This window comes from Strigops habroptila, chromosome 11 (assembly GCF_004027225.2).
Source record: "Strigops habroptila isolate Jane chromosome 11, bStrHab1.2.pri, whole genome shotgun sequence".
Classification (NCBI taxonomy): domain Eukaryota; kingdom Metazoa; phylum Chordata; class Aves; order Psittaciformes; family Psittacidae; genus Strigops; species Strigops habroptila.
Window position 1 is genome coordinate 32,574,622 of NC_046360.1, and position 24,059 is coordinate 32,598,680.

General features: G+C 44.8%; 1 protein-coding gene across 2 annotated transcripts in view; it reads right to left on the reverse strand.

The window, feature by feature from the left end:
* Window positions 1-24,059, reverse strand: part of SLC25A26 (solute carrier family 25 member 26) — an 84,333-nt gene that overhangs the window by 728 nt on the left and 59,546 nt on the right. For both annotated transcript variants that reach the window (XM_030501908.1, XM_030501907.1), the window contains 3 exons: window positions 12,932-13,001; window positions 4,847-4,911; window positions 3,661-3,734 (listed from right to left, as the gene is read on the reverse strand). In XM_030501908.1, the coding sequence (XP_030357768.1) occupies window positions 3,661-3,734; window positions 4,847-4,911; window positions 12,932-13,001 (209 nt within the window). The remainder of the gene's footprint in view (window positions 1-3,660; window positions 3,735-4,846; window positions 4,912-12,931; window positions 13,002-24,059) is intronic.

The following is a 24,059-nucleotide window of genomic DNA, read 5'->3' on the forward strand; positions in this document are numbered from 1 at the left end:
CCCTCATCCAGCCTTATCAGAGGGAACCCCTCTCTCTGCCAGGAGCTCCCCACGGCACACACAGCCCTGCTCACTGCAGCAGCTCATTCCCATCACACACAACAGGGACCAGCAGGAATGGCTGCGTGCATTCAGCCGCCACAAGCTTTAGGTACCTGATCCCAATAGTTCTTGGAAGTTAACAGGAAACTCAAGCAAAGCCAATTGCTCAACATGTCTAAGCTCATGGCTGGTTTAACAACTTCAGGACAGGCCAGTGTATCCTCCCAGAGGATTACAGGCTTCCCTCAATGCAAGCAAGGATTAAACATTAGGCTCGAATCCGTTTGGCATCCCCTCGCTGATCTATCTCCTGTGCAGCGGGAGCCCTTCACAGCACAATGTGGCTGAGCTCTGCCGGGAGGCTGTTCTTGGCATGGTCCCTGTTAGGAGCATGTTCACTATGGGACAAGGTGCAATTCCTGATGAGATAGAGATGCAGGAACCCCCAGGGAGCTCTTTGCTTCCCTGCACCAGGCTGCTCCTGCTGCACTGGGGAATCCACTGGCTGGGTTTTGCTGTAATGAGCTTTACTCAGGAGCCTGGAGCACACAGGCACATGGAAACATTTTATGGCTTTACTAGACAGCAATTGGGTCTATTACCATAATGACAGCTTTAAAACAGAGTAATTTGTGCAAGGCATGTATGGACAGAGCGCTGATAGGGTAAATCCAACAGTGCAGCATCACTCTCGGATCGCTCACCATCCTTCTGCTGAAGCCAGCAGCCCTCATTACAGGAGGGGCAGACATTCATCTACAGAACAGCCCACTCGAGACACGGCTATTACACAAACAGGGGCAGATAACTGAGTTACCCAGAAGCTGCATCCCTGGCAACCTCTATTACTAACCATCACTTCCAAGAATCCTGGCCCTGCTCCCCCCAGTTTCCCTTTCCCATCTCTACCCGTGGCCTCTCCAATCTTCTGCAGGGGGGCAGAGCTAAATAGCTCCAGGGCTGCCTTGAATCCAGAGATAGCTGCAGGCCTGACCCAAACTGGTCCCCACCTGCCCTCATCAGCAGGTGAGATAAGTTGGCCCCATCAGACACCGCTCTGGTGGGCACAGACCTGTTGTCTATTTGTATCTGCTGTTTGCACAGATTTCCCCTGGCACCCTGCCACTCTGCTCTCCCTGCCTGGATTTTCCCTTCTGCTTAGGCAACATTCCCAGTGACTGGTCGGATGCAGCACCAAGGGCTGGAAGGCTTCACCTCCACCTTCTCATTATCCACCACTGCAGTAAACACACAGCACAGCATTGATAAGCAAAGACCAAACACACCCCAACCACACATATCCTGGGGTTCCCAGCCCAACAGTCCCAGCAGCAAAAGGTGATGGGTTTGGGAGACAACTCAGAAACCAAAAACAAATTCTTTCTCAATAGAGACAAACCAAGATCTCTGAAGTTACCCTTTGGGAAAGGCTCTGCAGGGCCTGGACACGGCATTTCCCATGCTGGAAAAGGCACTCTGTGCTTGGCCACAAACCCTCTGTATTACACTCTGAACCAATGGCCATGCTGAGAAACACCAAGTACAGCCTTGCACTGAGCTCACTCCCTCATACAGCCTGTGTGTCACAGAGCAGCACTCGCACTGGGTCTGGAAAGCAGTGTGGTTCACACCAGCCATTCCATGCCCACTCCAACTGGGAAGCTCATTGAGGAACGGGACACCTTGTGTAAACCACCAGCTCTGACCCCAGCTACGCACATGCTGGGATGTGCCATCTCACCAGATTTCTCACTCCAATAACCCTTGTCTTTCTCGCTGAGCTTCATCACCAGGTTTCAACCACCAACAACCACCTCCTCATGAGAAGAGCAATAGGACAAGACGTAAACCTGCTCTCATGCGAATGGCTCGTCTACACTGTTGGCAAGAGCAAAGAGGCGCATGGATCCACTCACACCATCTCTATCCTACCTCCTGCCACAAGCCTGGCTCTCCCGGGACAGAAAGGGACGTGCAATTTCTTGGCATGAAGCAGAGGGATTTACTAGGTGCAGACCAGGAAGCTGAGGTCTGTGCTCTGGTTTTAATAAGGTGGCAATAAGCAACGCGTCTTTCTGCCCTCAGAATTCCTCCTCTTCAAGTACGAGATTTATTAAGAGGAGCTATAAATCATTTCATGTTGTAACTGGCCAAAAAAGCTCGACATCTTTATTGGTTTTGATTAATACATTTATAATTGGCAGCAGGCATGGCAGCCTCTGCGTTTATTTTTCCCAAGCTTTCTTCCTTTTCCTTGCAGCTGACACAGCTTGGCCTCCTCTCCATGTTACTTCTTCTCCAGACTAGCTTATTGTTTTGATTTCAATTGAATTGTGTTCCCTTTGGTCCTGCTCCACGAGTACTATCTTTAGGCAGAGCTTAAGTTTGGGTTGTTTAGAAAAGGGCATTGCTGAAACACCCTGAAAAGAACACAAACACACATATTTGTTTTCCCCCAGGGAAAGGGGAAGGTTTCCCCAGCCAAATCCATGCCTCTTCACACCCTTCTGCCATCAGCAGAAGATGTGGCCTCACTTCTCCCTATGTTCAAAACATGCCCTGGAGTCCACTGAGCCATGTAGGGCTCAAAACTCATCCACTGGCGCATCACCTCGTCACCTCAAAGAGCAAACCTGAGCGCTGCCGGGCGCACAGCTGGGCACCTTCCTGCAACTGGTGTTCAGGAACTTCCTGCAATTTGTTTTGAGTTATTTCCCACATGTGTAGAAAGAGGACTGGACTTTTATGAGGTGGTCGAGTGGAGATCAGATGTGCACAGAAACCTGTCCCCCGCCAGGCTGTGATGTGCACGCTGCTGCGAGCGACAGCTTGCACGTGTTCAAGCAGCAACTGAAAGCATCGGCCCCAGCAAGTGAAGTAACCCATGAGAAATTACAGCAAAAAGCCCCAAGGAAAGCTTCCAATAACCTCAATTTCAAAGGGACATGGGGGGTGTCCCTACCCAAGGCAGGGGGTTGGAACTGGATGATCTTTAAGGTCCCTTCCATCCCAAACCATCCTGTGATTCATTCTATGATTCTATGGCACCACACTGGCACCACCTGCTCCCACCACGCTTCCAGTAAGGACAGCAAATACAAAGGAACAGAGGAGACCTTGCTGGTGTTTTCACATCAGTAGGACATTGCCAGGAGGAGGAAAAGACTGTCCATAAGGCACACATGGCTCCTGCACTGGCCTTCCCTGACATCTCAGGAGGGGTGATTCACATACCTCAAGATGAAACTGCGGTACTCACTGCCACAAGATACATGTGCCTGAAGCTTAACTGGATACAAACCACAACTACACACATTCACAAAGTCCATCACAGGTTATTAAACACAAAGCCACACTTGCCTCAAAAGCCTGGAGCTCAGCTTGGAGATTGTCCCATGGATATATGCCCTGCTTCTGTGCTCTTCCCTGGACGTTGCTCCCAGCCAGTGCTAAGGCGAGGACACTACACCTCCCTGGAGGGACTTGTTCTACCCCACAGCAGCTCCCTGCCCATGCAATTGGAAGTCTATTCTGTATTAGAGTATTTAACTGCAAGCAGACCATCCCACCCGCTGATGCAGGCAGAGCTACACCACCTGAGACGCAGCACATCCTTACCCCGACAGGCCTTGTGTCCTCCAGATGCTACTGAGAGCAGCCAGAACATTCCCGCTAGCGTTGCTGGAACCAGCCTGCACCACAGAAAGATTGGGAATTGTTAGCAGAGAAGTTTAGTTATCTGCTGAGCTCCCTGTCCCTGGTTAGTGTCACATTACAGGAATTAGAGATATCCTAATAACCTCCTTACACCAGGCACAGGCTCCAGGAATGAGGCAAAGGGCAGAAACTGAGGCATGGAAGAACAAACTGATCACTCCAAGGTCACAGAGCTGATTAGATGAGAATCAGCTTTCCAGTCTCCTCTGCACTGATTGCTCAGGGTAGCAGCAGACATAAATGAAACCAAGTTCTTACAGCTTCATCACCCCCACTATCCAAAGGCAAAGAAGATGCAGCAAGTACAACACCCAGCAATGAGATATACAACATGGGGAGTGCAGGTGGGCCTGACTCAGCTGGGGAGGTGCATGTCATCAGCAAGAAACACCCCTGTGCTGAGGGACATGAGCAACAGGGTAAAACCTACTCATAGAAACTCCAGGGTGCCTGACCTTCACCAACACAACAGCTCTTTTCAGGGCAGGGCAAGGCTTTAGGAATATCCACCTGCTGAGGGCTTTTAGCTATGTGGCTGCTTAGCTCTGCTCTAGGTCAATGAGATGATGATAGGAACACTAGACTTACCAGCAATTCAACTACTTACTAAACTTACTGATCATATAAGTAATCTTCCTTCTGCCCTGGTTGGCAGATGGAAGCCATCACAATCTCTATGGCTTCAAATTTTAGGACAGAAAATCCAGTGCCAAGTTCAATTCAGAAAAGATACACATACATACTCTAAAGCCCAACAATTATCAAACCAACAGAGGAATAAATCCCTGATGGGCAGTTCAACTTTGGGTCTCTGACTCTGCAAGGATTTTCTCCTAAAGACACTGCATGAGGGTCTGGAAGTCTGGCACAAACATTAGCCCTTCTTAGACAGGGAAAGGACCAGAAGAGCAATTTGAGGAAAGAAACAACTTCATTAGTTCTGCACTCAGTACCTGTTCCCACCTAATCCTGCCTTCGAGGACAAGAGCAGAAATCACTAATAGGTGCTGGATTTCATTCTGTAATGACCATAGAGAAACTACCCAAGCCGTTCACCTAAGTGTCTGATGGCCTCCTTCGCTCTTACCTTTGCCAACATAATTCTGGTCTTCACTACGTCGAGAGGTGTGGTGACTGCAGCTGCAAATCCACCTGAGCAAATGAAAACACCAAACACAAGTGAGACATTGTTGGGTGAACAGGAATGCCATACTGCCTATAATTCCCATGGCTGTGGTCAACACTGCTCTGTTATTAATGCCTGCAGCATGTTTCCTCACGTCACAGTCCAGGTACATTAGTTGAAGGTCTGTACACAGAGTGTTTTATTCCTGCCTGTTGACTTAAGGAAACAGCTCTATACAAGTCAACTGTAAATCCAAACATCCCCACTGAGATTACTGTCCTTTTGTTTTGGACTTTCTACCAATATGAACATATGAAGGTCCTAAAGATAATGGATTCCACTTCCAACATCTACAGACAAGTTTGAAAGGAAGAACCTGCTTACTCATTTGCAGAGATGAGAAAATAAGCTCATCACACTGTGTTCTGCCTTGAGAATTAAAGTCTGACCATTCAAATGCTGACAGATAGAAAGAGAGGAAAGATGCTCTGCATCTGAAACACACATGCTTCAGGAAAGCTATCCACAGCATACAGATGGGCTGGATCTGGACTTTGACTGTTAGACCTGCAGCTCTGTTTCAAGGATTAAAGATAAGCCAACGTTTGGGATGGAGCTCATCTCCAACAAATGAAATCAGCTCCGTCTGGATAACAACAATGTGAAGATTATCCCAAGGGTCTTTGGAAATGGGCAGAAGTCTGCTGCCATAAGAGCCATTTTCCTCTCACAGGCATTTTTATCCTCTAATTACTCCCAAACTTCACCCTTGGAGCTCATTACTTTCACTTGGAGCAGCCAGCTCAGCTGTGGCTTTCCTCCTGAAAGCCAGAAATCTCCAGCTTATTCATCTGCATGGCTCACCCACAAACGTGTGTCTGTCTCCCCATTTCAACCCTGTATCTACAGTCTGGCCTCTTGTGCTACCCAGGGACCAGCTTTGCTGCTTCTTCTCCCAGGATCTTATTCCCTTTGCCTTATGTCCCCATCCTAAAATTAACTCCAATCTCTCTCTCCCTCTGTTCACGGTATTTCAAGGAATCCATGCTGAGAAAGAGACAAAGTGAAGGAAACTTTTACAATGCAGGAGCAGCCCAGTAGTAAGTGAAGAAAGAAAGGGGGGAAGAAAAGAGAGACTTGTTCTGAAATCTCTTTCTTCTTCCTCCTGTTTTTCTTCTCTGGAGCTTGCATAAATCCCCTATCTGCTTCAGCAGGGAACAAAGTGACTCCAAAGACTGAAGCCTCCACAGTACCCAGGGAATAAGCTAAAAATAATCTCTTTTCTGTTCCAAGTTTTATGGAATGTAGAAAAATTGATCTCTCTTTTCTTGGGATGGGAGAAGGGAAAAGCATTTCTTCTAAAATCTGTAAAGTAACGAAAAAAGTCCATCTTCCCTGCTGGCATCTGTTCTTACCTGCATCTGCCTGTCCCAACAACCTTAGCTTTAACAGACTAAACCCCTGTCTTATGTCAGAAAGGAGGCTGGGCCAGCTGGCACTCTGCATTGACTTCTTACAGTTCATTAAGGAACATCCCACGACAGTTGAGGAGATGCAGTAAGGCACATGTGCAGTCCCCTGGATCTCACACAAGGACAGCAGGCAAGCTGAGCTAGCCAACAGCCCCAAAAGCCTGGTTTAGGAGCAGCTTCTGCTCACATAAGGTCATCCCATCCGGTTCACTCCGCCGGAAGCTTTCGAGCAGTGACACCTCACTAAAAAGCAGGAAAACTGGGTTGTATTCAAGAAGCCAAAGCAGAAACTATGAGCAAGTTAAACTAAATTCCAGCCCAGTCTTGGACCTTCTTTAAGGTCAAAAATCTTTTTACTGTGAGCCAGTTTTTGAGTAAGTGACCCAAAGGCTTTGAGAGAATGGGCTGGATAGAAACTTTGGTACTCATGTATTTTTAGAACAGTAAAAATAATCTCCATGGAAAATAGTGGCTTTACAAGCCTGGATGTAGAAGCCCTTCCTTTGCCCACAGACCAAGATAAAATTAAACAGTGAACCACACGGTGGTCAGGCCTGTATCAAGCAAATAAACCTCAGTGCATCACCCAGCTGTAGAGGTGACAGTCACACTTCAGCCAGACTAATCTATTTCCCTTATCAGATCCCAGTAATTTTTTTCCATGCATTCGTTCCTAACAGTTTCTTATTGGCAGAAGCTTCAATCTTGGCTGACGGAGTGATTAGAACAAACACAATTTATCCTGATATGATATTCTTATCTGAAAGGTTTAATTAAGATTGATCAGTTTGCATTTTTCCTCAGCTAACATCTGGATCCTTCATACTCCTGTTATTAACATTTCATTTTCCATCACTGGGAAGCATTTGGTACAAAATTACCAATTGATTTAGAATGACAACAGCAACAATAAAGCACTTCATAAGCACAACCAGCAGCAGGATAGTGGCTAAATTACATGTAAGTTTGTATACATTTGACAAAACCACAAGATTAAAGCTAGCATTTGTTGGGAACTGCATTTTACTGAAGGCTGTGAGTCTGACAAAATCAATTTGCTTCAACATTGACCCTAAAAGTCCAATGTCATTTTAGAGTGACCTCAGTGCTAGCACACAGGTATCCAAGAACAGGCTACAGCGCTAGCGAGGTACTGCTCAGTCCTGTCTACTCTAGCTGGGTAAAGGAACTTCAACCATAACTCTTTTCTGATAATCAGAGTAATACAACAGATACCAACTAGTACAGCCACAGTCTACTCATTCAAAATAGGAGAGGTGTGCACTGCACTAATGCACTGTAAGGACAAAGAGATCTTTAAATCACTCCTTTAGCCTATTCCTGCTCACTGAATTCTCTAAGAGCTACCACATCAGGCTGGAATCTGCTCAACTAATCAGCCACCAGGAAAAGCCAGTATCAAAGTGTCAGGTATCGAACAAGAAAGGCCCAGACACATCCAGACTTACAGTACTCATCATTCCAGCTTCCCTGCAGCACTGACAGAGAAAACAGCACCTTTGCAGGCAGTCTGCATCCCGACACACTCACCAGCTCACTTCGGGAGAAGGCTCCTTTCTCCCTTGCCCTAGCAGGGTCTGGTGATGACTTGGGCTCACCAAGCAGGCATAAAGATGGATTTACACACGGGAGAAGGCGCTTGCTTGTTAATGCTTCTACAGAGTGACAAACTGCCTTACTGGGAAAATAAAACTTCACGTAATAGTGGAAAATTCATCACCTGTCTCCCAAGAAGTTACAATGGACACTGTAGGTATTCACACATCAGCTGAGCAGCTAAACTTCACCAAGCTCAGGGTGTTAAACAGAAAATCTCTCTGCTACTCACACCTCCCCAGTGAGCAGTCTTTGACAGATGTGCTAGTGACAGACATCTGCAGAGAATGATTTACCTGTATTTCCAATAAGAAGTCTCGATATTCCCCTAGGTTCAAGCTGGTATTTCCTACCCTTTTTAGCTGTCATATGCAAATAAAACTTAAGAAACATCAGAACAGAGTGAAATACTTCACCTGAGAACAATAAATAGCCCTAGGTCCTCACAGTAAGTGGCTGCCTGCAGGATCTGCTGCTGCTACAGCAGGATGTTTCACAGGTTCCTTGACACACTCCTCAAGACCCTACGAAGGGAGGAAGATAAGTTCTTCTACAGTCACTATATCATTTTCTTGTATCATTTTAGCTTTCCCTCACCCCTTCTAAAGGGTCCAGGGAACCCTTCTGGTCATCACCGGGGCTCCTCCTGATTCTGTGTTTCTGTTACCTGGCCAGACCCCTGCCACTCTGTTCTGCAACACCAGCCCAGCTCAGCAGGTCAAGCTTGTTTTAAGACATAGACACTTGTGCTTCACTAAAGTCCTTGATGAATTAGCTCACCTTAGGAAAAGAAAAAAATCCAGGTTAAGCTGTATTATTGCCTGTCTTCATGGTTATTTTCTGGACTGACATCTGTAGGTTATCCAGCACTGATTCAGGACTGAATCCCACATCCAGGTTGAAAAACAGTCACACAGGTCTAACACTAAACCTCACAGCATCCTCTCACACTGAGTGATTTCCACGTCCGCAAATGGTCTTTTTCAGAACTCTTCAATCAATCAGTTCTTACTTACACCTTTATTTTATTGATATTATGTTGTTGGGTTTTTTTTTTAAGAGGAAGTTTATTCTGGTCCTTCCTCACTGTGGGAACACCACCTGCCAATGGGAGAGCAAAGCGACCCAAGAACCTCTTTGGATTTCAACAGAAATGCCAAGAGAGAAAGCACTGCCCCTCCAGTGATTTAACCAATTCAAGGTTAGAAACATGGTCTAACCAGAAACTATGGGGAAATCCTGAGAACCAGCCAAACGTTTATTCAGAGCTACAGAGCTAAAGAGGCTTTTAGGCACAGTGTGTAATCTTGTCAGAGCCGATTAGGTCAGAACAAAAGTGATGGGAAGTCTTCCCGTTAATGTGCAAAAAGCTCTCGTTAGTGCTCTATTCACTAGACTTGCTCCTCCATTCTTGGTGACTTTGTCACCACAGAGCATTAATTATTAATGTTAAGCCACACTATTTTTTACAGTAGGGAGAAAGAAGATGTCTCTAACAGAGGCAATTTTCAATCACATTAAATGGACACTCAGGTTCTTTGACAAGTTGGAGATCGCCCCACTGGTATGAGGCAGTACTTTGCTTTCCCAACAGCTAATACCTGACAGCAGGATTTCCTTGCCACCAGCCCACTACCATGGAGGACACCTAAAACCCACCCAGAAGCTGTTCTGGGATGGTCTGTGCTGGTATGGTGCTGGGCTGCGGTGCAATGGTCCAGCCCAACAGCCTAAGCTCAGAGAAGACTTGAGCGTGGAATGCAACCACAATCATGCCTGGCCTGCCCACAGCATGGGAATATGCTTCCCTCCTTCGACTCCAGCCTGCTAAAGCCTGTGCCCAAATTCGGGCTGGTGTCCAAACATCAGGCAAGGTTTGTTTCAAATGCAACCTCAGGCTTAAAATCTACCCTTGGTTTCCTCTCCACCGGCTGCTCAGGTATCACCTTCTCTCACTCCCCAACTGGCCCAAACATCTCCTCTAGTTAAGACAATAGAGATGAACAAAGAGTTGGACACAGCCTCCTGGGATTAAATTATTAACAGATGAGACAGAGAGGATTCCAAATCTCTGATATTTATGCTCATGCCTATTAGGCTTCTATAAAAAGCCCATGGATCGCATACACACATCTTACACGTGTGCTCAACAAGGAAGAGGCAGCCTCCCACAGCACTTTGGCTCAAGTCACTGCCATTTCACAGGCACTGAGGATGGAATCCAATATATTGTTGTTCTTTGTTCTGTCTTCACCAAATAATCAACGATGATTTAGCTAAGAACTAACCAGCACACACAGACACACATATGTGTGCGCCATAATGGGAAGCCAAACAGAACTTTTCTTTCAGGTTGTTTCAGCTCATTACCCTGCCCCTCAAGACCTCTAACATATTTTTAGAAAGCATTGAATTCAACCAAAGAACACAGGAGAAAAGCATGTCTGTGTGATTTCGCCATCCCACTACTACCATGGTGGCATTTGACAGAGTCTCTTCATTTAAAGATTGGGTTTTGGATAATCTTCTCCTTTAAAGGTTTAGAACATGATGATTTCAAATCACTCGGATGCACACATTCATCTTATTTTATTCACAGGGTACTGGTGAGGTTCTGAGGTGGAAAGAAAGGGATAAAGAGTTTGGTCTGGATTTTCTTCCCTCATTTGAAGCTCTATGTAGGTAGTCAATTTTTAACCATGGAATCCATTCTTCAGAAAGCAGGAAATTATTTTTCCACTACCTCCACTCAGCAAGAAGGCTAAATACTTGCAGTGAAATCGAATGGATGTGGTACCAGGTTACATCAATACAGGGCCTGCCTGTTACATGTCTGCAGAGGGAGGCAATGGAGATGGAAGGGGAAGGTTCTGATCCAAAAAGAGTTGAACCTCATGAGTTTTGAAGCAGATCCTCAAAGGACACATGAGAAAAGAAGTTTAAAATACTGTGAAGAGGGAAAAATGGGGAAACAAAGAACAGAGAAGGAAAACCAGGCTGGAGGAAGTGAAGCTGGAAGGACAACCCAGAGAACATTTATCATCAGTTACAACATGATCTACAAAATAGGACTCCAGCTCTGCAAAGATTTGTGCTTGGGGAGTAGAGCCTATGAAGACACCTACGCTGAACTGTCTCATCACCACCACCACGGACCTGGAAGTCTCTGTGCTCCAGGAGGACCCAGTGCCTCATTCAGCACAAAGTGCCCCATCTCCCCAGCATGTGCCGAAGGACACGTTATGCACAACCATGCCTCTGGAAGCTCCTTCTTGTAATATTTCTGCTACAAAGTGAGCAGACACTACTGAACATCCATCAAATAGCAGCAAGTCCAAGCATAACCGGTCAGAATCAAGAGACAGAGAAGGAAGTGGGGGCACTGGGCTAGATTTCCAATTGAGGCACCAAATTGGACTTCAGGAAATTACTCTGCAAGGCCTTGGGTAAATCAGATAACCTTTCAAGCTCTCTGAACACGCCTGAACACAGTTTTTGTATCAATCTGACTGTAAAGAAATCAACAGAGCTAAATTAATGATCCCCGTCACACCTGCAGACACACAGATTGCATTTTAAAGCATTTGTAGTGTGATAGCTTGGTTAGTTTCAAACCAAAAATGAACAACCCGCTTCAATTGCTCTGATTTTGTTTGCACTGATTTGACGAAGTCAGTGTAAAAACCCAACAGCAGACCAGATTTTAAGCAGAATAAAACTCCTTTTCCATCACATAAACAGAGAAAATACAGCTGGACGAGATAACAAAGGTTATCTAAAATACCCCCTCTGCCCCATAATGGAATCAATTCTACCTAAACCATTTCAACATAGCTCATGTGCATGATCTACCAAACCATGTGCAGCTACAGCCACGCTCCCTTCTCTCAGTCATGCAGTTACAGCACCCATCAAACGGAAGCTTCAGTCTCTGCTGGAATCCTGCTGCTATTAATACTGCAATTCCCCTAATAGAACTAGTTTAAAAAAACCTTACATACGATGTAATGGCTCTAATTTTACAAGTTATCAAAGAACAAGCTTTCCTTTTGATAGTCTCTATTTCGAGAAATGCTATAATTTCCCTTTAAACAGGATTTATTTTTTTCCACAGAGCCTGTTACTGGTTTGGAATCTCAAAATGTATTTTAGCTCCTTGGGGAAAAGCTCGGGCTATCCATCTCTCTACTAATCTGTTTTTTCTATTAGACAGTTGCGTCTCTCCTCCCTCAAACTTGTCAGCTCTACTGATGAGTCATTAATTGCTTTCTTTTTGAAACAACTACAGTAGGCTAAAATCAAGCAAGAAGCCTACTGAAGAATTCAATTAACTTCTGGCTTGTTTGGTAATAAATAGTGCAGCATTGTGTTCTGCCACTCTTTATTCTTGTTCTAGTGTCTGGAGATTGCCCAGATGTTTCGTCCTGCGTTGTTGGGTTTCTTCCCCCCTCTCTGCTGTGGAAGGCTTTAGCCTGCGGGCTGTGCAGCACTAGCCTCTGCTCTCCTGGCTCTAGTTAATCTACATGGCTGTCAGAGCTGTCACATGAATGGTGAATCATGGCCTCTCGCTGCAATCACTTCAACCCCTGGGGAAGTGCTCGGTGCAAACAGCTGCACAAACCCCCACCCAAGCAAAAGTTTCTCCTGGATGAGGATTTTACAAATCAACTTTGAAATAATGACAAAGCCTGAGTGACAGGCCCCTGGTTCTTAAAGAACAGAAATTTGTCAAAAACAAATTGCTTGTCTTTCAAACAGACACCCTGTTTGAGCCTTTTTTCCCCCTCCCTCTTCTCTTTCCTTTGCTGACTTTTCTATTTCCAAACAACAACTGGATCCATTTTCTTCTAAACAAACTTGAATTACAAAGGAATGTTGTTCTGCTGTACTTAATAGATTTGCACATTTTTCCCTTTCTTCTTTAGTCTTTCCCAGTGTAACATATAATCCTTTGCACCTGCAAAAGCTCCACAGACTGCTGACTGCCAAGAATCCACCACGTGACCCTGCTTCCATGACCAGAGATCCTGTGTTTAAAGAGAAAGGAAAATAAAAAGTTATTAAATGTTTGAATCTATCTGATCCCCATGTGAGTTAACTCCGAGGATGGGAACTTAAGTGAAAAGCTATTTTTGTGGCATTTTTCAGTGATGTAATAAGTGATTTTTCCCAAGGAACTTGTGTACTTGAACGAGCAGATGGAGTGAGAAAGATGTCTGGAACCAAGGAAGGCTTGAAGCAAATTGCTTTCAGGGATTTCATATGTATGTATTTAAGCCTGTGGCCATGCAGCTTTGCAAATATGTTGTGAATTTATTGCCCTTTTGGCAGATAAAACAGTGCAAAGCAAAACACTGAGCGGGGCGGGGGGGGCAGCATGCAAGAACCAGTATCAGTTCAGCCGAGATGTAGCAAATGCTCTCATTTAAAATGAACAGCCCCCAGCACAGTGAGACGTCCTGTTCGCCCCCCTACATTTCTTAAACCAATGCTTCCCCTCACAGTCCCAAAAACCCCCCATCATTAAGAAATTACTCTTATCGCTCCCATTACATCCCAAAGCAGGTGTGTCTCTGTTTTTCACTTGGCGTCACTAGGGACCACACACCCTTCTCCTCCCTGCTGCTCCCACACACCATGCTCCAATCCATTAACTCACAGCATCATTTAAACATGCACATTTAAAACCACTAAGAACAGCGCCTTCTAAAAAACACCTATCGAGAATCACAGCAGTTTGGTGTGTCTGATCAGTATCGGCAACAAAGGCCGATGTGTGCCGGGATGGTTTTTATTATGCCACTTTGTTCTCTCCTCCTCCGCTCCGCTCCACCACCTCCCTCCCATCTCCTGACATGCTTAACACTGGAAGTTCTCTGGAGGAGAGATTTCTGGTTTATGATGTGAGGACCAGCGCTGAGCAAAAGGCAGTGGGATTCATGGTCCTTCTCAGGCCTACCACAGAGAAATCAGCAATCTCATTTTATAGCTGTGGCACTATCTCATTCCACTATCTCATTCTTTTTAAAGCCATATTACTTCTATGCTATAAAACTTCCTTAAAAGCAGCCCTATAGCTGTGCTAGGCTGAGACGTTGCTCTCAGGCTCCTGGGCTGCAATGCAGCCACTTTCCACTGGGGCATGAGAACTCGTTGCCTTCATTTGCTGACTCTTCATTTAACGCGCTGTCCCTGTGACTCGCTTCTTCCAACTTGGCTGGTGGCTGTATTCCAGTTGAAGTTTTAAAAATCAAACTGTTCAAGTAACAATGGCCAGCCACAATGTTGTTTGGTATCCTGCCATAGCTAAATAGCTGCAGCTCTGCTGTATGAAAGCACTAAAGGGATTTCAGTCTCTTTAATGCTAGCCACTCTTCCGGGTGTTTGCAGAACGGGTTTCTATTCTGTTGTCACCCACAGCAGAAACTGATTTTCAACTCCTAAGTGAATAAATAGGGATTCGTAATTATTCAAACCCAAAAGATGCTTTTTTGGAACAACTTATACTCTTTGGACAGGCAGTTTTCCTGCAGCTCAGTCCTGCTGGATGAAGGACACATCTTCCCAAAACAATAGGTGCTCCTTTCCAAAGCATCTAGGTATTGTCAAAGCATAAATCCCACCTTCAAAACCCATTTTCAAAACACTTCAGGTGCTTAAAAAAACCTCAATTTGAAGGTCAAGGTTTAGAAATTTAACTGCTGGAGGCACCTCATACAAACAGAATTAGTGTATTTCTTCATTAAATGTTCCCCAAGCATATCTACACCTACAACTAAACCCCAGAACTCAGAACAACTACTTCTGTCATGCAAAAAATCACTATGGAAGATCTGCTGCAGGACTGGGAGGAAAACCAGCACATTAATACAGACATTCATGGCTTTGCCAAAAGCCCAAACTGTTCTCAGTCATGATGGGGTTTCATGTTAATGGCATTGTCCAAAGAAGTAGGAAAAGGTCATTCTTAATTCTTGGCATGGAGCTCTGAAATCTAGTTTCTGATAAAGGCTGGCTTCCCAGTACAGTTCTGCACAAAGAGCCTTTGCCAAGCCAGGCAAATGGTGATGAATTCCCATCTGTTATTGCCTGCAAATTGACAACAGGTATTTGCAACAGTCATGCAATACGGAAAATTGTGTAGAAGGGTGGAGCCAGGAACAGCTCAATTAAATTAGGGAAAAGGAGAATTGAGGCTGGAGAACAGGAAGAAAATTCCCCAACAGTGAGGTCTACTGAAGAGCGGGGCCAGCCTCCCCAGGGAGGAGAGGAAAGCCCTCTCCTTTTGAGTCATTTAAAAATAGCCTGGAGAAGGCACTCGAGACTGTACTGTGGGGAATAATCCTGCGCTGGCAAGGGCAGGATGAGATGACTTCATGCATTTCTTTCCATCTCCGATTTCGGTGATTCACCCGAGCTCCAAACCTGAACATGCAGAAGAGTTAGAGAAAAGTGGGGCAACGAGGACATCATCCTAAAGGAAGCTGAGAGAAACAAGTGTCACAAGGCCAAGAGGACCGGCAGGACTCTAGTCCAAATTCTTTCTAACGACACTCATGCTACGGGCCAAGCTGATGTGCTGAAGGACACACGTGTTTTCTCTCAGAGCCCACAGACCCACTAATTGACAGAGCTTTGTGGTAAGTTGGGCTTGTAAGTTCTTCACAAACACAAGCCTTTGTGCTACACCAAGCATGGTTTTAATACAACTAACACAGAGCAAAGCACAGAAGCTATTAGAGGCTTGACCACTGTAAAACTAGAGCCTTGTTCCTGGAAAGAAATACAGGATTCACATACACATCTTCCACAGAACACCGACTTTGGACAGAATTGCTGGTTATTTGCAGTGATACAGTGCATAGATACTGCTCTGCCATCCTAGATGCTGTACAGATTCAGAAGAGCCTTCCACTCCAGGTGACAGCTCAGGTCAGGCAGCCCATAGGTCCTGGCTCCCTGCTTAGGGCCTCCACAAAGGTCAGAAGCAGCCTTGTAATGACTGCAGAATCCCTGCAACTACACTGCTTTTTCTACATATGCTCCTGCAATATGAAACTGGGAATTATAAGCAACACAACTGCAACAATTGGATAAACCTGGTTTCCCCATCACCAAATAGCTCCTACCTGCTTACACTGCGCTCCTCCTGCAGAAGGCTGCAGGAGATAATGAGACTTTTCCAGGGCAATACCCATTCCCACTAGTATTCACAGCCTAGGAAAGCAGAATGACAAGGAGCACATTACATGAAAGCGGGCCGCCATGCCAAGCCTGTGTCATGTGTATTCTATTAAGCTGAAGGCTGAATAGAAGACTTTGTTTTCCACTTCAAAGGACCCCATCCCAATCTCTCGCTCTTCCCTTATGAATAACAAATTGGAAATAAATCTTCTGGCTGAAGTGCATGGAAACTCGTACAGTTGGGGCCCTCTGCAGCTTCCCAGCTCAATCACATGCTAATTTTTATTGTAAACACTTTTATGTGATATATATGTAAATCTCACCGTGCATCACCGCACCATGTAAAGCAATCCAACGGGTGCATCCTCAAGGGATGGGACACAGTGGGAAGCCTGAATGCAGATTTCCAATTATTCACAGGGATAATGTTCACAGAGAAGGGTCAAATTTTATATGTGGGCAGAGCCTTACTTTTCTTCCTGATGATCCCATTTCATGCTGCCCCATAGGCCTGTGTCCTCTACTTCACTACAAACGTTCTTTAGCTCTTTTGATACTGAGAATACAAGGATGCTCATTTTGCTGGGCAGAAGGTGCACTGGAAAAGTCACTGTTAGGATATACCAAAGGCCTTTCAATCTAGTGGGGTCTTGGTCTACATTCAGATATATTCTATGATTCCATGATATACTGGGAAAGCACAACACTTGCCTCTCTCTCAAACCCGATGACCGGGTCAACATCCCAAATGCTATAGGAAGCATCGCAGAGAATGGGGTATCTCTGCCTTGGCCTTGCTATTCTTCAGGCACTAAGAGGCAAGCAGACCTCATGGCATACACTAAACTTGAGGCCTGCAGCTGAGTAAATATTACAATTCACTCCAATGATAAGCATCTGCAGTATTTCCACATAACCCTCTGTTCGAGGCAGTGTTCAACTTTGTGATAACAGAGGGGAGGAAAAATCTCTCCAAATTAATCACATGGATTTGTGTGCATGTGCAGTCCTGCAGACCGAAGAAAGAAAAGCAATTTTCACATTTGCCTTTGCTACTAGGTATTTTACTTCCAACGTGGCATTCTGCATGGCTGATCCTTACAGATGCATGGCACGTTAGCTACAAGAGAAGCAAAAACTTCATGAGCTGATCGCAGTTTCTATATGCAAAATCAAACATAGAGCATAGAGCCAAATGTCCTCCCCAGTGAATTTTTATGTACATATGTGTGGCATATGTGCTAGTACATGTGTATATTATCTTGCAGGAAACATGCAAGCCCAAACATGGGAAAAATTCAATGGTCGAAGCTCACTGTTGACAAAAACACTGAGATCCCAATTGCACTAATGGAGTTGTGCTCACTTAAGCCAGTCCTGAATTTGGCCCTAGAATTAAACCCATCCAAATCCTAGGTAAATTGAAAGAGAACAAAAGTTGGCCTACATGCAACAGCATATTTTTCATGTCAAAAGCATTTCATTCCCTTTTTCTCTCCATATAATACTGCATTGATGCCTGTGACCCATTTGGATGTAAATCAAAATGGATGTGCTAAAAGCCTGGTTAAATAAAATGTCTTCGAAACAGTGTTCCCATGGTAAGGCAGAACATAATATGCTGGCAACACTCAGTTTCCATGGCATGAAGGGCCATATATGTGCCTGGGGAGGTAAATGTACTTCTGAAAAATCACTTTGAAGTTAGGATGGCTTTTCCTTGAGCATCTGCACTGCTACTACCTGCTAATAAATCTGTGCTTCATGCAGGCTTGCATGAATAAATTATGTGGAAGAATCACATGAGGTTTTTAAGGTTCTTTACCAAGAAGCAAGTGTCCGAATCAAACAGTGAGCCCTTCACACTGATTACTTCTATACTGTACCAAACATCCCCAGATGTCATTGGCAAGCTCAGCAACTTCTAGAGAACTACTTGTGGTCTAGGCACGAGCAAGAGCATCACAATCTGGCTCTGTATCTCCAAGACTGCATGAGTCGGGTTTACTTCTGCCGTTTTAAATGCTGCATTGATGAGCCAAGCCCATCTGACTTTCTCAAACGTGCCTGCAGTGCTGTAAGTAAGGATTGCATTTGTTTCTTTCTCTTTGGTGCAGATGGCGTATAGCATTCCTTCGACTGCGCTTCAAGGCTGTGTGAATGACACTTATTGTGGCACTAATAAAGCCAGGGCTGTTTGCTGAACAGCTGTTGAGGACATTGTTCTTTTGTGAGGAAAATGCAGCCGTTATGCTAATGGCATGCACAGGCCACGCTAGCCGCAAGTTACATCACGCCTGGAAATGTGTTTTCCTGATAGAGCACCTAAGCAAATGGCAGACACGTTAGTGTTATTTAACCATTAGGACTTAATCCCTAAATCAACCCGATCGTTACTCAAAGAGGGAGTGAGGTATGGTAGAACACTTACTACGCTGCCTGCAAGGAAATGGGTTTAAAGCTGGGCCTGGGTTTCATTTACTCTTGACTTACACGTAGCTGAGCACAGCAGAAGGAAATACTAGACTGCTTCTCCAGGAAAAAAGGAAAGCTGTCACCTACCTATAGAGGAAAGAGCCATTTTAGGCTCCGTTTGGCTACATTTCTCTATTTTCTACTTATCCTGTTAAACAGCAACAGATTTGATTGTAAATTTTAGGAGGGAAATAGCATGTGGTTTATTGTTTCAATGGTGGAGTTATAAACACGTATTACTGCCGAGAGCCCCAGCTGCCCGGGCAGAAGCATTCTGTAAACTTTTCATTCTTATTAACTTTAAAACTCAGGTGCAATGAGCTCCAACCAAGATTAGAGTCCCCATTCTCCATGGAAACTCACCAAATGGTCTTTGCACTGCATGCTTCAAGATACATCTCAAAGGCATGTCTGCACCGATAACTACAAGCAAGGCTGAGCCCACCTCGAACCAGATCTATTCACACCCTCTACTGCCTATACAGCCCCTCAAAATTGAGCTTTCTTCGAGGGAGGAACCAAGAGAACCAAGCAAATGAATATGCCAATGTCTTCATGCAGATCTCTAGTTCAGTCTGACAGCAGATTTCCTAAGCTCTGTAACTCTCAACACAACTGCTCCTGGGGTGACAGCTGAACCTGGAGAGAAAACAAGGGACCTAAGGAAATGCAAGACCAATCCCAAACCCGCTCTCCATTGTGTGGGCAGAAACCAGTTTAGGAACAACATAGGGAACCTGTGTTCTGACCCAACCAACCTTCTGATACTGCTCAGCCTCACAGGGGAATGGCTGGACTCTCCCCATTGTCTTAACTACAATGCCCTGTTTATTTCACAGGGTGGAAACATGCCTGTGTGTCCTCTTCAAACCATTCTCTTCTCCTGAAGCCACCAAAGCATGTCTCTGTTCGTTCAGCATTTTACAGCACTATCACATGCCACCAGAGTCATTACAAAACTCCATTGTATGTCAGCATGTCAGCTCCATGTCTCTGGCTGTTGCCTCTCAAGGTCCAACAAAGCATCTCTTTGCAAAACACTTGCTAATTTATGAGATTTACAGATTTGAGAAAATTATCTAATTGCTAAAGCCATGACAAAAAACCACGTGAGCTCACTATAGCTGCATAAATTCTGAGTTTTAGGTTTTGCCCAGCACTGAGACAAAGAGGGAAATCCTGGCCCCATAGAGTGCCAGAAGAGCCAGAACATCACCTTGAGCACGCCAGGCCAAGGTTGTTATCTTTGCTTGCAGGTCCTGGCCCAGCAGAGCAGCACAGTCTGTGCCGGCCCTCCCAGGACTCGCTGGCACACACAGTCTGCAAGGAGAAGTCAGCCTCACCCTACATGGTCTTACCACCATCCAAGTGTACCATCTCAGAATCAGACACGTCGAATGAAAAAGAAAAGGTTCCCAGGATGGTAGGTTTGTTTTCCTTTAAAAAACAACCAACCAACCAAAACCCCCCTTATTTTTCAAGTTTACTCATACGAGACCTATGTCCTCCTGTCCCGCCTGCTCCTTCCCTCCTCACTGGCTACCAAAGCCTTTTCTCCAGACATACAATACATTTGGTCTATAAAGAGGCCATTCTCCATGTACAGCTGCATTTGAGTAACTCTCAGAGGCTCTGAAGTGCAGCCAACACGCAGAAATATAAAACCCAAGAGGACTGAGTCTTGTTTCACCTGGGATGGGTTTACCTTACACACAGCTCTGTTCTCCGAGGGAGCTGACCACTTCCACTCAGCCGTAAGAAGCAGGCATTTTCGACAAGATGTTTTGGGACTCAAACCTAACCAAAGGCTCTTGATTTTTGGGGGGAAGGGGTTAAACTCTATTTTGTTGGAAAAGAAACCCTGATGCCCTGTATTTCTGTGGTATTTCCACAGCAGAAATTAAAGTTGTCTTTTTTCTCAGGTCTAGAAGAGAAAAATCATGTATTAAAAGTACAACATGGGACAGGTGATAGATCACATATGTGCTGTTGGAAAGTATTGAGATATGATGATTACAAGTGCTGAATAAAACGCCTGAACAGAAAAGAATAGAAGATAATGCAGAAGGGATGAGCTCCACAGTGCTACAGTTACCTGAGTGGAGACTACACACGTGGGGCAGCAGAGTGAAAGCAATAGAGCAGTGTTAGGCTCCCTGTAACCCACAACAATTTCATGCCAAACACACAGCCTGTAATTTGAAATTCCCCACAATGAAGAACACACATATATAATTTCCAAAGCAAATTACAGAGGCACCCTGGAAATTCCAGGGCAGAATACAAGGGGACTGTGTCTTACAACATTATTCCAAAACTTGAACTAATATGGAAGGCAGTGTGTGTTTGGCTGGCATTTGGGAAGCACACCACATTTGTGTTCTGCTGCTTCTCTTTGTGGCCAGCTGGCTTTGAGATGGAATCAGAAGCATTAGCCCTAAAAGAACCTAAATCTGATCAAACTGCCCCAGTGGTCATTAACCACGGTGCTCCTCCGAGGGCTGGTGCAGCACAGAGTGAATAGGATTTGAAATGCCCCTTCTTTTCCTGAACTCTGAGAAGAATTCAAACTTGGTTTAGCTGTAAGGCTTGGGCTACAAAGACAGAGAAGAGCTACACTAACTCAGCCTAGCACAGAATTACAATGTCTGTCCCGCAATTCAATACACCACAGCACGGTTTCCTTCTCCCCTTTGGTTTATATCAATAATCTAAAACAAAATACAGAAAAATGAAAAATTAGGAAGAGAAAGGACATGAAGTATGCATTAGAGCAGTGGGTGCTACCTGCATCCAATACAGTTGTGGGGTTTCTTTAGTTGAAATCATCATTTCTTTACTGTTGTTTCTTAATTCATTGTGAACTAAGAAAGAAGTCTATTAACTGCTTCTAAATTGTGTGTTCACCTGAGTAACTGGCAGGAAGGATTATATTTGAAGCAGTATCTGTTTCTTGCTAATCATTGCAATACCCCCCTATGCCAGCACCCTACCATACGTAACCTTATAGTTCAGCCATTTATACAATGCTCTCTTCTTCTTCTAACTTAATTCAGCGCATGATACGTAAGTTTACTCTCACATAGGACAGCTGGTCTACATTCACAGACAGAAGAAAACTATGCATGTAAACTTTGTGGCTAAAGCCTGCTGGAAGCATAATGAGTAACCAGAGCAGCTTGGAACAAAGCAGACAGAGAAAATGGGATATAGAAATACCTGATTTGATACCTACAACAAAGCCTTTATTAAGCTTCTTAAAGCTTAACACCCTTCTGCTAGCTGCAGCCAGCATGTATGTGAAGGAAAAGGAAACTTCCTTCTTCCATGTGCTGCCCTTTACAAAGGAAATATATTTTTCCTCATTTTTATGGTGATTAGGTTGTTCTGGGAATTATAAGACTGAGTCTACCTTCCATCAGCTTATGTAACTTTGTACTAATGGTTTTAAAAATGACACAGCCACAGCACTTGTTCTGCTCTCTGTAAGATGATCCACGCACATCATACACAACTGCTGCCGCATTTACTTTCTCAAGTAATCCCATCAATACAGTGCAGAATCATAGAATCAACCAGGTTGGAAAAGACCTTTAAGATCATCAAGTCCAACCATCCCCCCAGCTCTGTCAAGGCCACCACTAAACCGTGTCACTAACGCCTCATCTACATGGTTTCTGAACACCTCCAGGGACAGTGATTCCACCACTGCCCTCGGCAGCCTGTTCCAATGCCTGACCACCCTTGGGGAAGAAATTGTTCCTAATATCCATCTAAACCTCCCTCGGTGCAGCTTGAGGCCGTTTCCTCTTGTCCTATTGCTTGTTACTTAGGAGAAGAGACCGACCCCCATCTCACTACAACCTCCTTTCAAGGTAGTTGCAGAGCGCGATAAGGTCCCGCCTGAGCCTTCTCTTCTCCAGACTAAACCCCTCCAGGTCCCTCAGCCGTTCCTCACAAGACTTATTCTCCAGACCCTTAAGACATCATTTCAATAACTTTTCTATGTTCAGGCTTTGTGTCATTTTTCTCTTATCATTGGCACTCCTACCTCTTAACTGCCATGTCTTCATGCTCCCTTCTTGCACCCGTGAGAAACCCTAGACTGAGTATTACTCCTATTGATGCTACTGGCCACGTCCAGCCTGCTGATGGGACCATAATGGTTTTTGTCCTTTGTTGTACTGTCAGGCCAATCTTTAAGAGCTCCATTTAGATAAACAAAACATATTGTGCTGTCATTGCCAGGCTTTGATGTGACAAACCTTGAGCTCTCTCCATGTGCTGAGCCAAAGTGACTGGAGCATGCAAGACTGATTTTTTCAGTTATCTGCTCTTGGTTCCACAGTCAGACGAATATATTGCAATGGGTTTGTGGAACAAACTGACCTGGTTTTGTTTCTCTTCAGATCTGCACTGAGCTCTTTAGATTAAATATGATGTCTCATCCTAAGTGACTCACTCCTGTAGCTAGCTAAACTCAAACTGTCTTCTTTAAAGCCTGCAATCTAAACAATACATTTTATTGTCACAGCTACGTGGACATGAGTTAAAACAACTTTACAATCTGAAAACAGCTATACGATGTTGCTAGTTTATGTGGCTTTGGCAAGAACACAGCACTTTTTCTCTTTAAGCACTGCCACCTCTTGCTCCCAAACACGGCTCCTGCACTAACAATTAGCAGGTCAGGCCCGTATCCCTGCTGAAGAGTTTACACAAAGTCATTCCTGCACACTGGCAGGGAAAGAGATTCCTAATAAGGCAGCCAAAGCTACCCTGTGCAAAGGGACGATACCCAGACACCACATCAGGCTGAGTTCATGAAGTACCTACAGAATCCTCTATGAACACAGCTCAGTTCTGTAAAAGCTCTTGATGATTTTGTGCTCCTCCTGCCTATGGACTCCCCTTTACATCTGACTCCTTGAGGCCTCCGAATGCAACATTCACACTGTGGGTTTGCCCCCTCAGAACAACCCAATCTACTGATACACAGCGAGAGAACAAGCCATTGTCCCAAGGACCAAGGATAACGTAAGTCGTCCTAATTAAACAGGAGCAGCAAAGGGCAAGGATCACTGGATCCCACCCTTCCAACACCTCTGCCCAAATTGGGTCTCAGTGGCCAGAAGTCCAGTACTATTATCAAGAAGAAAGTTACTTTCTCTCAGCTCCTCTCTTATATTTTGCTACAATGACTTTAGCAACCTGCAATAATTGTTTACGTTTCCAACCCAGATCTCAAAGCACCTGAAAAAGCCTTTCCTTCACCTTTTGCAGCAAGTTAAAGCAAAAACAGAGGAACAGAGAAATGACATGTCTTCAAATCTAACTCTGTGCCCAAAAATCTAGACCCTGACTCTGCCCATGATAAACAGAGCAACCAGCTGGTGGGAGGATATCATTCTGAAACACTGCACTAT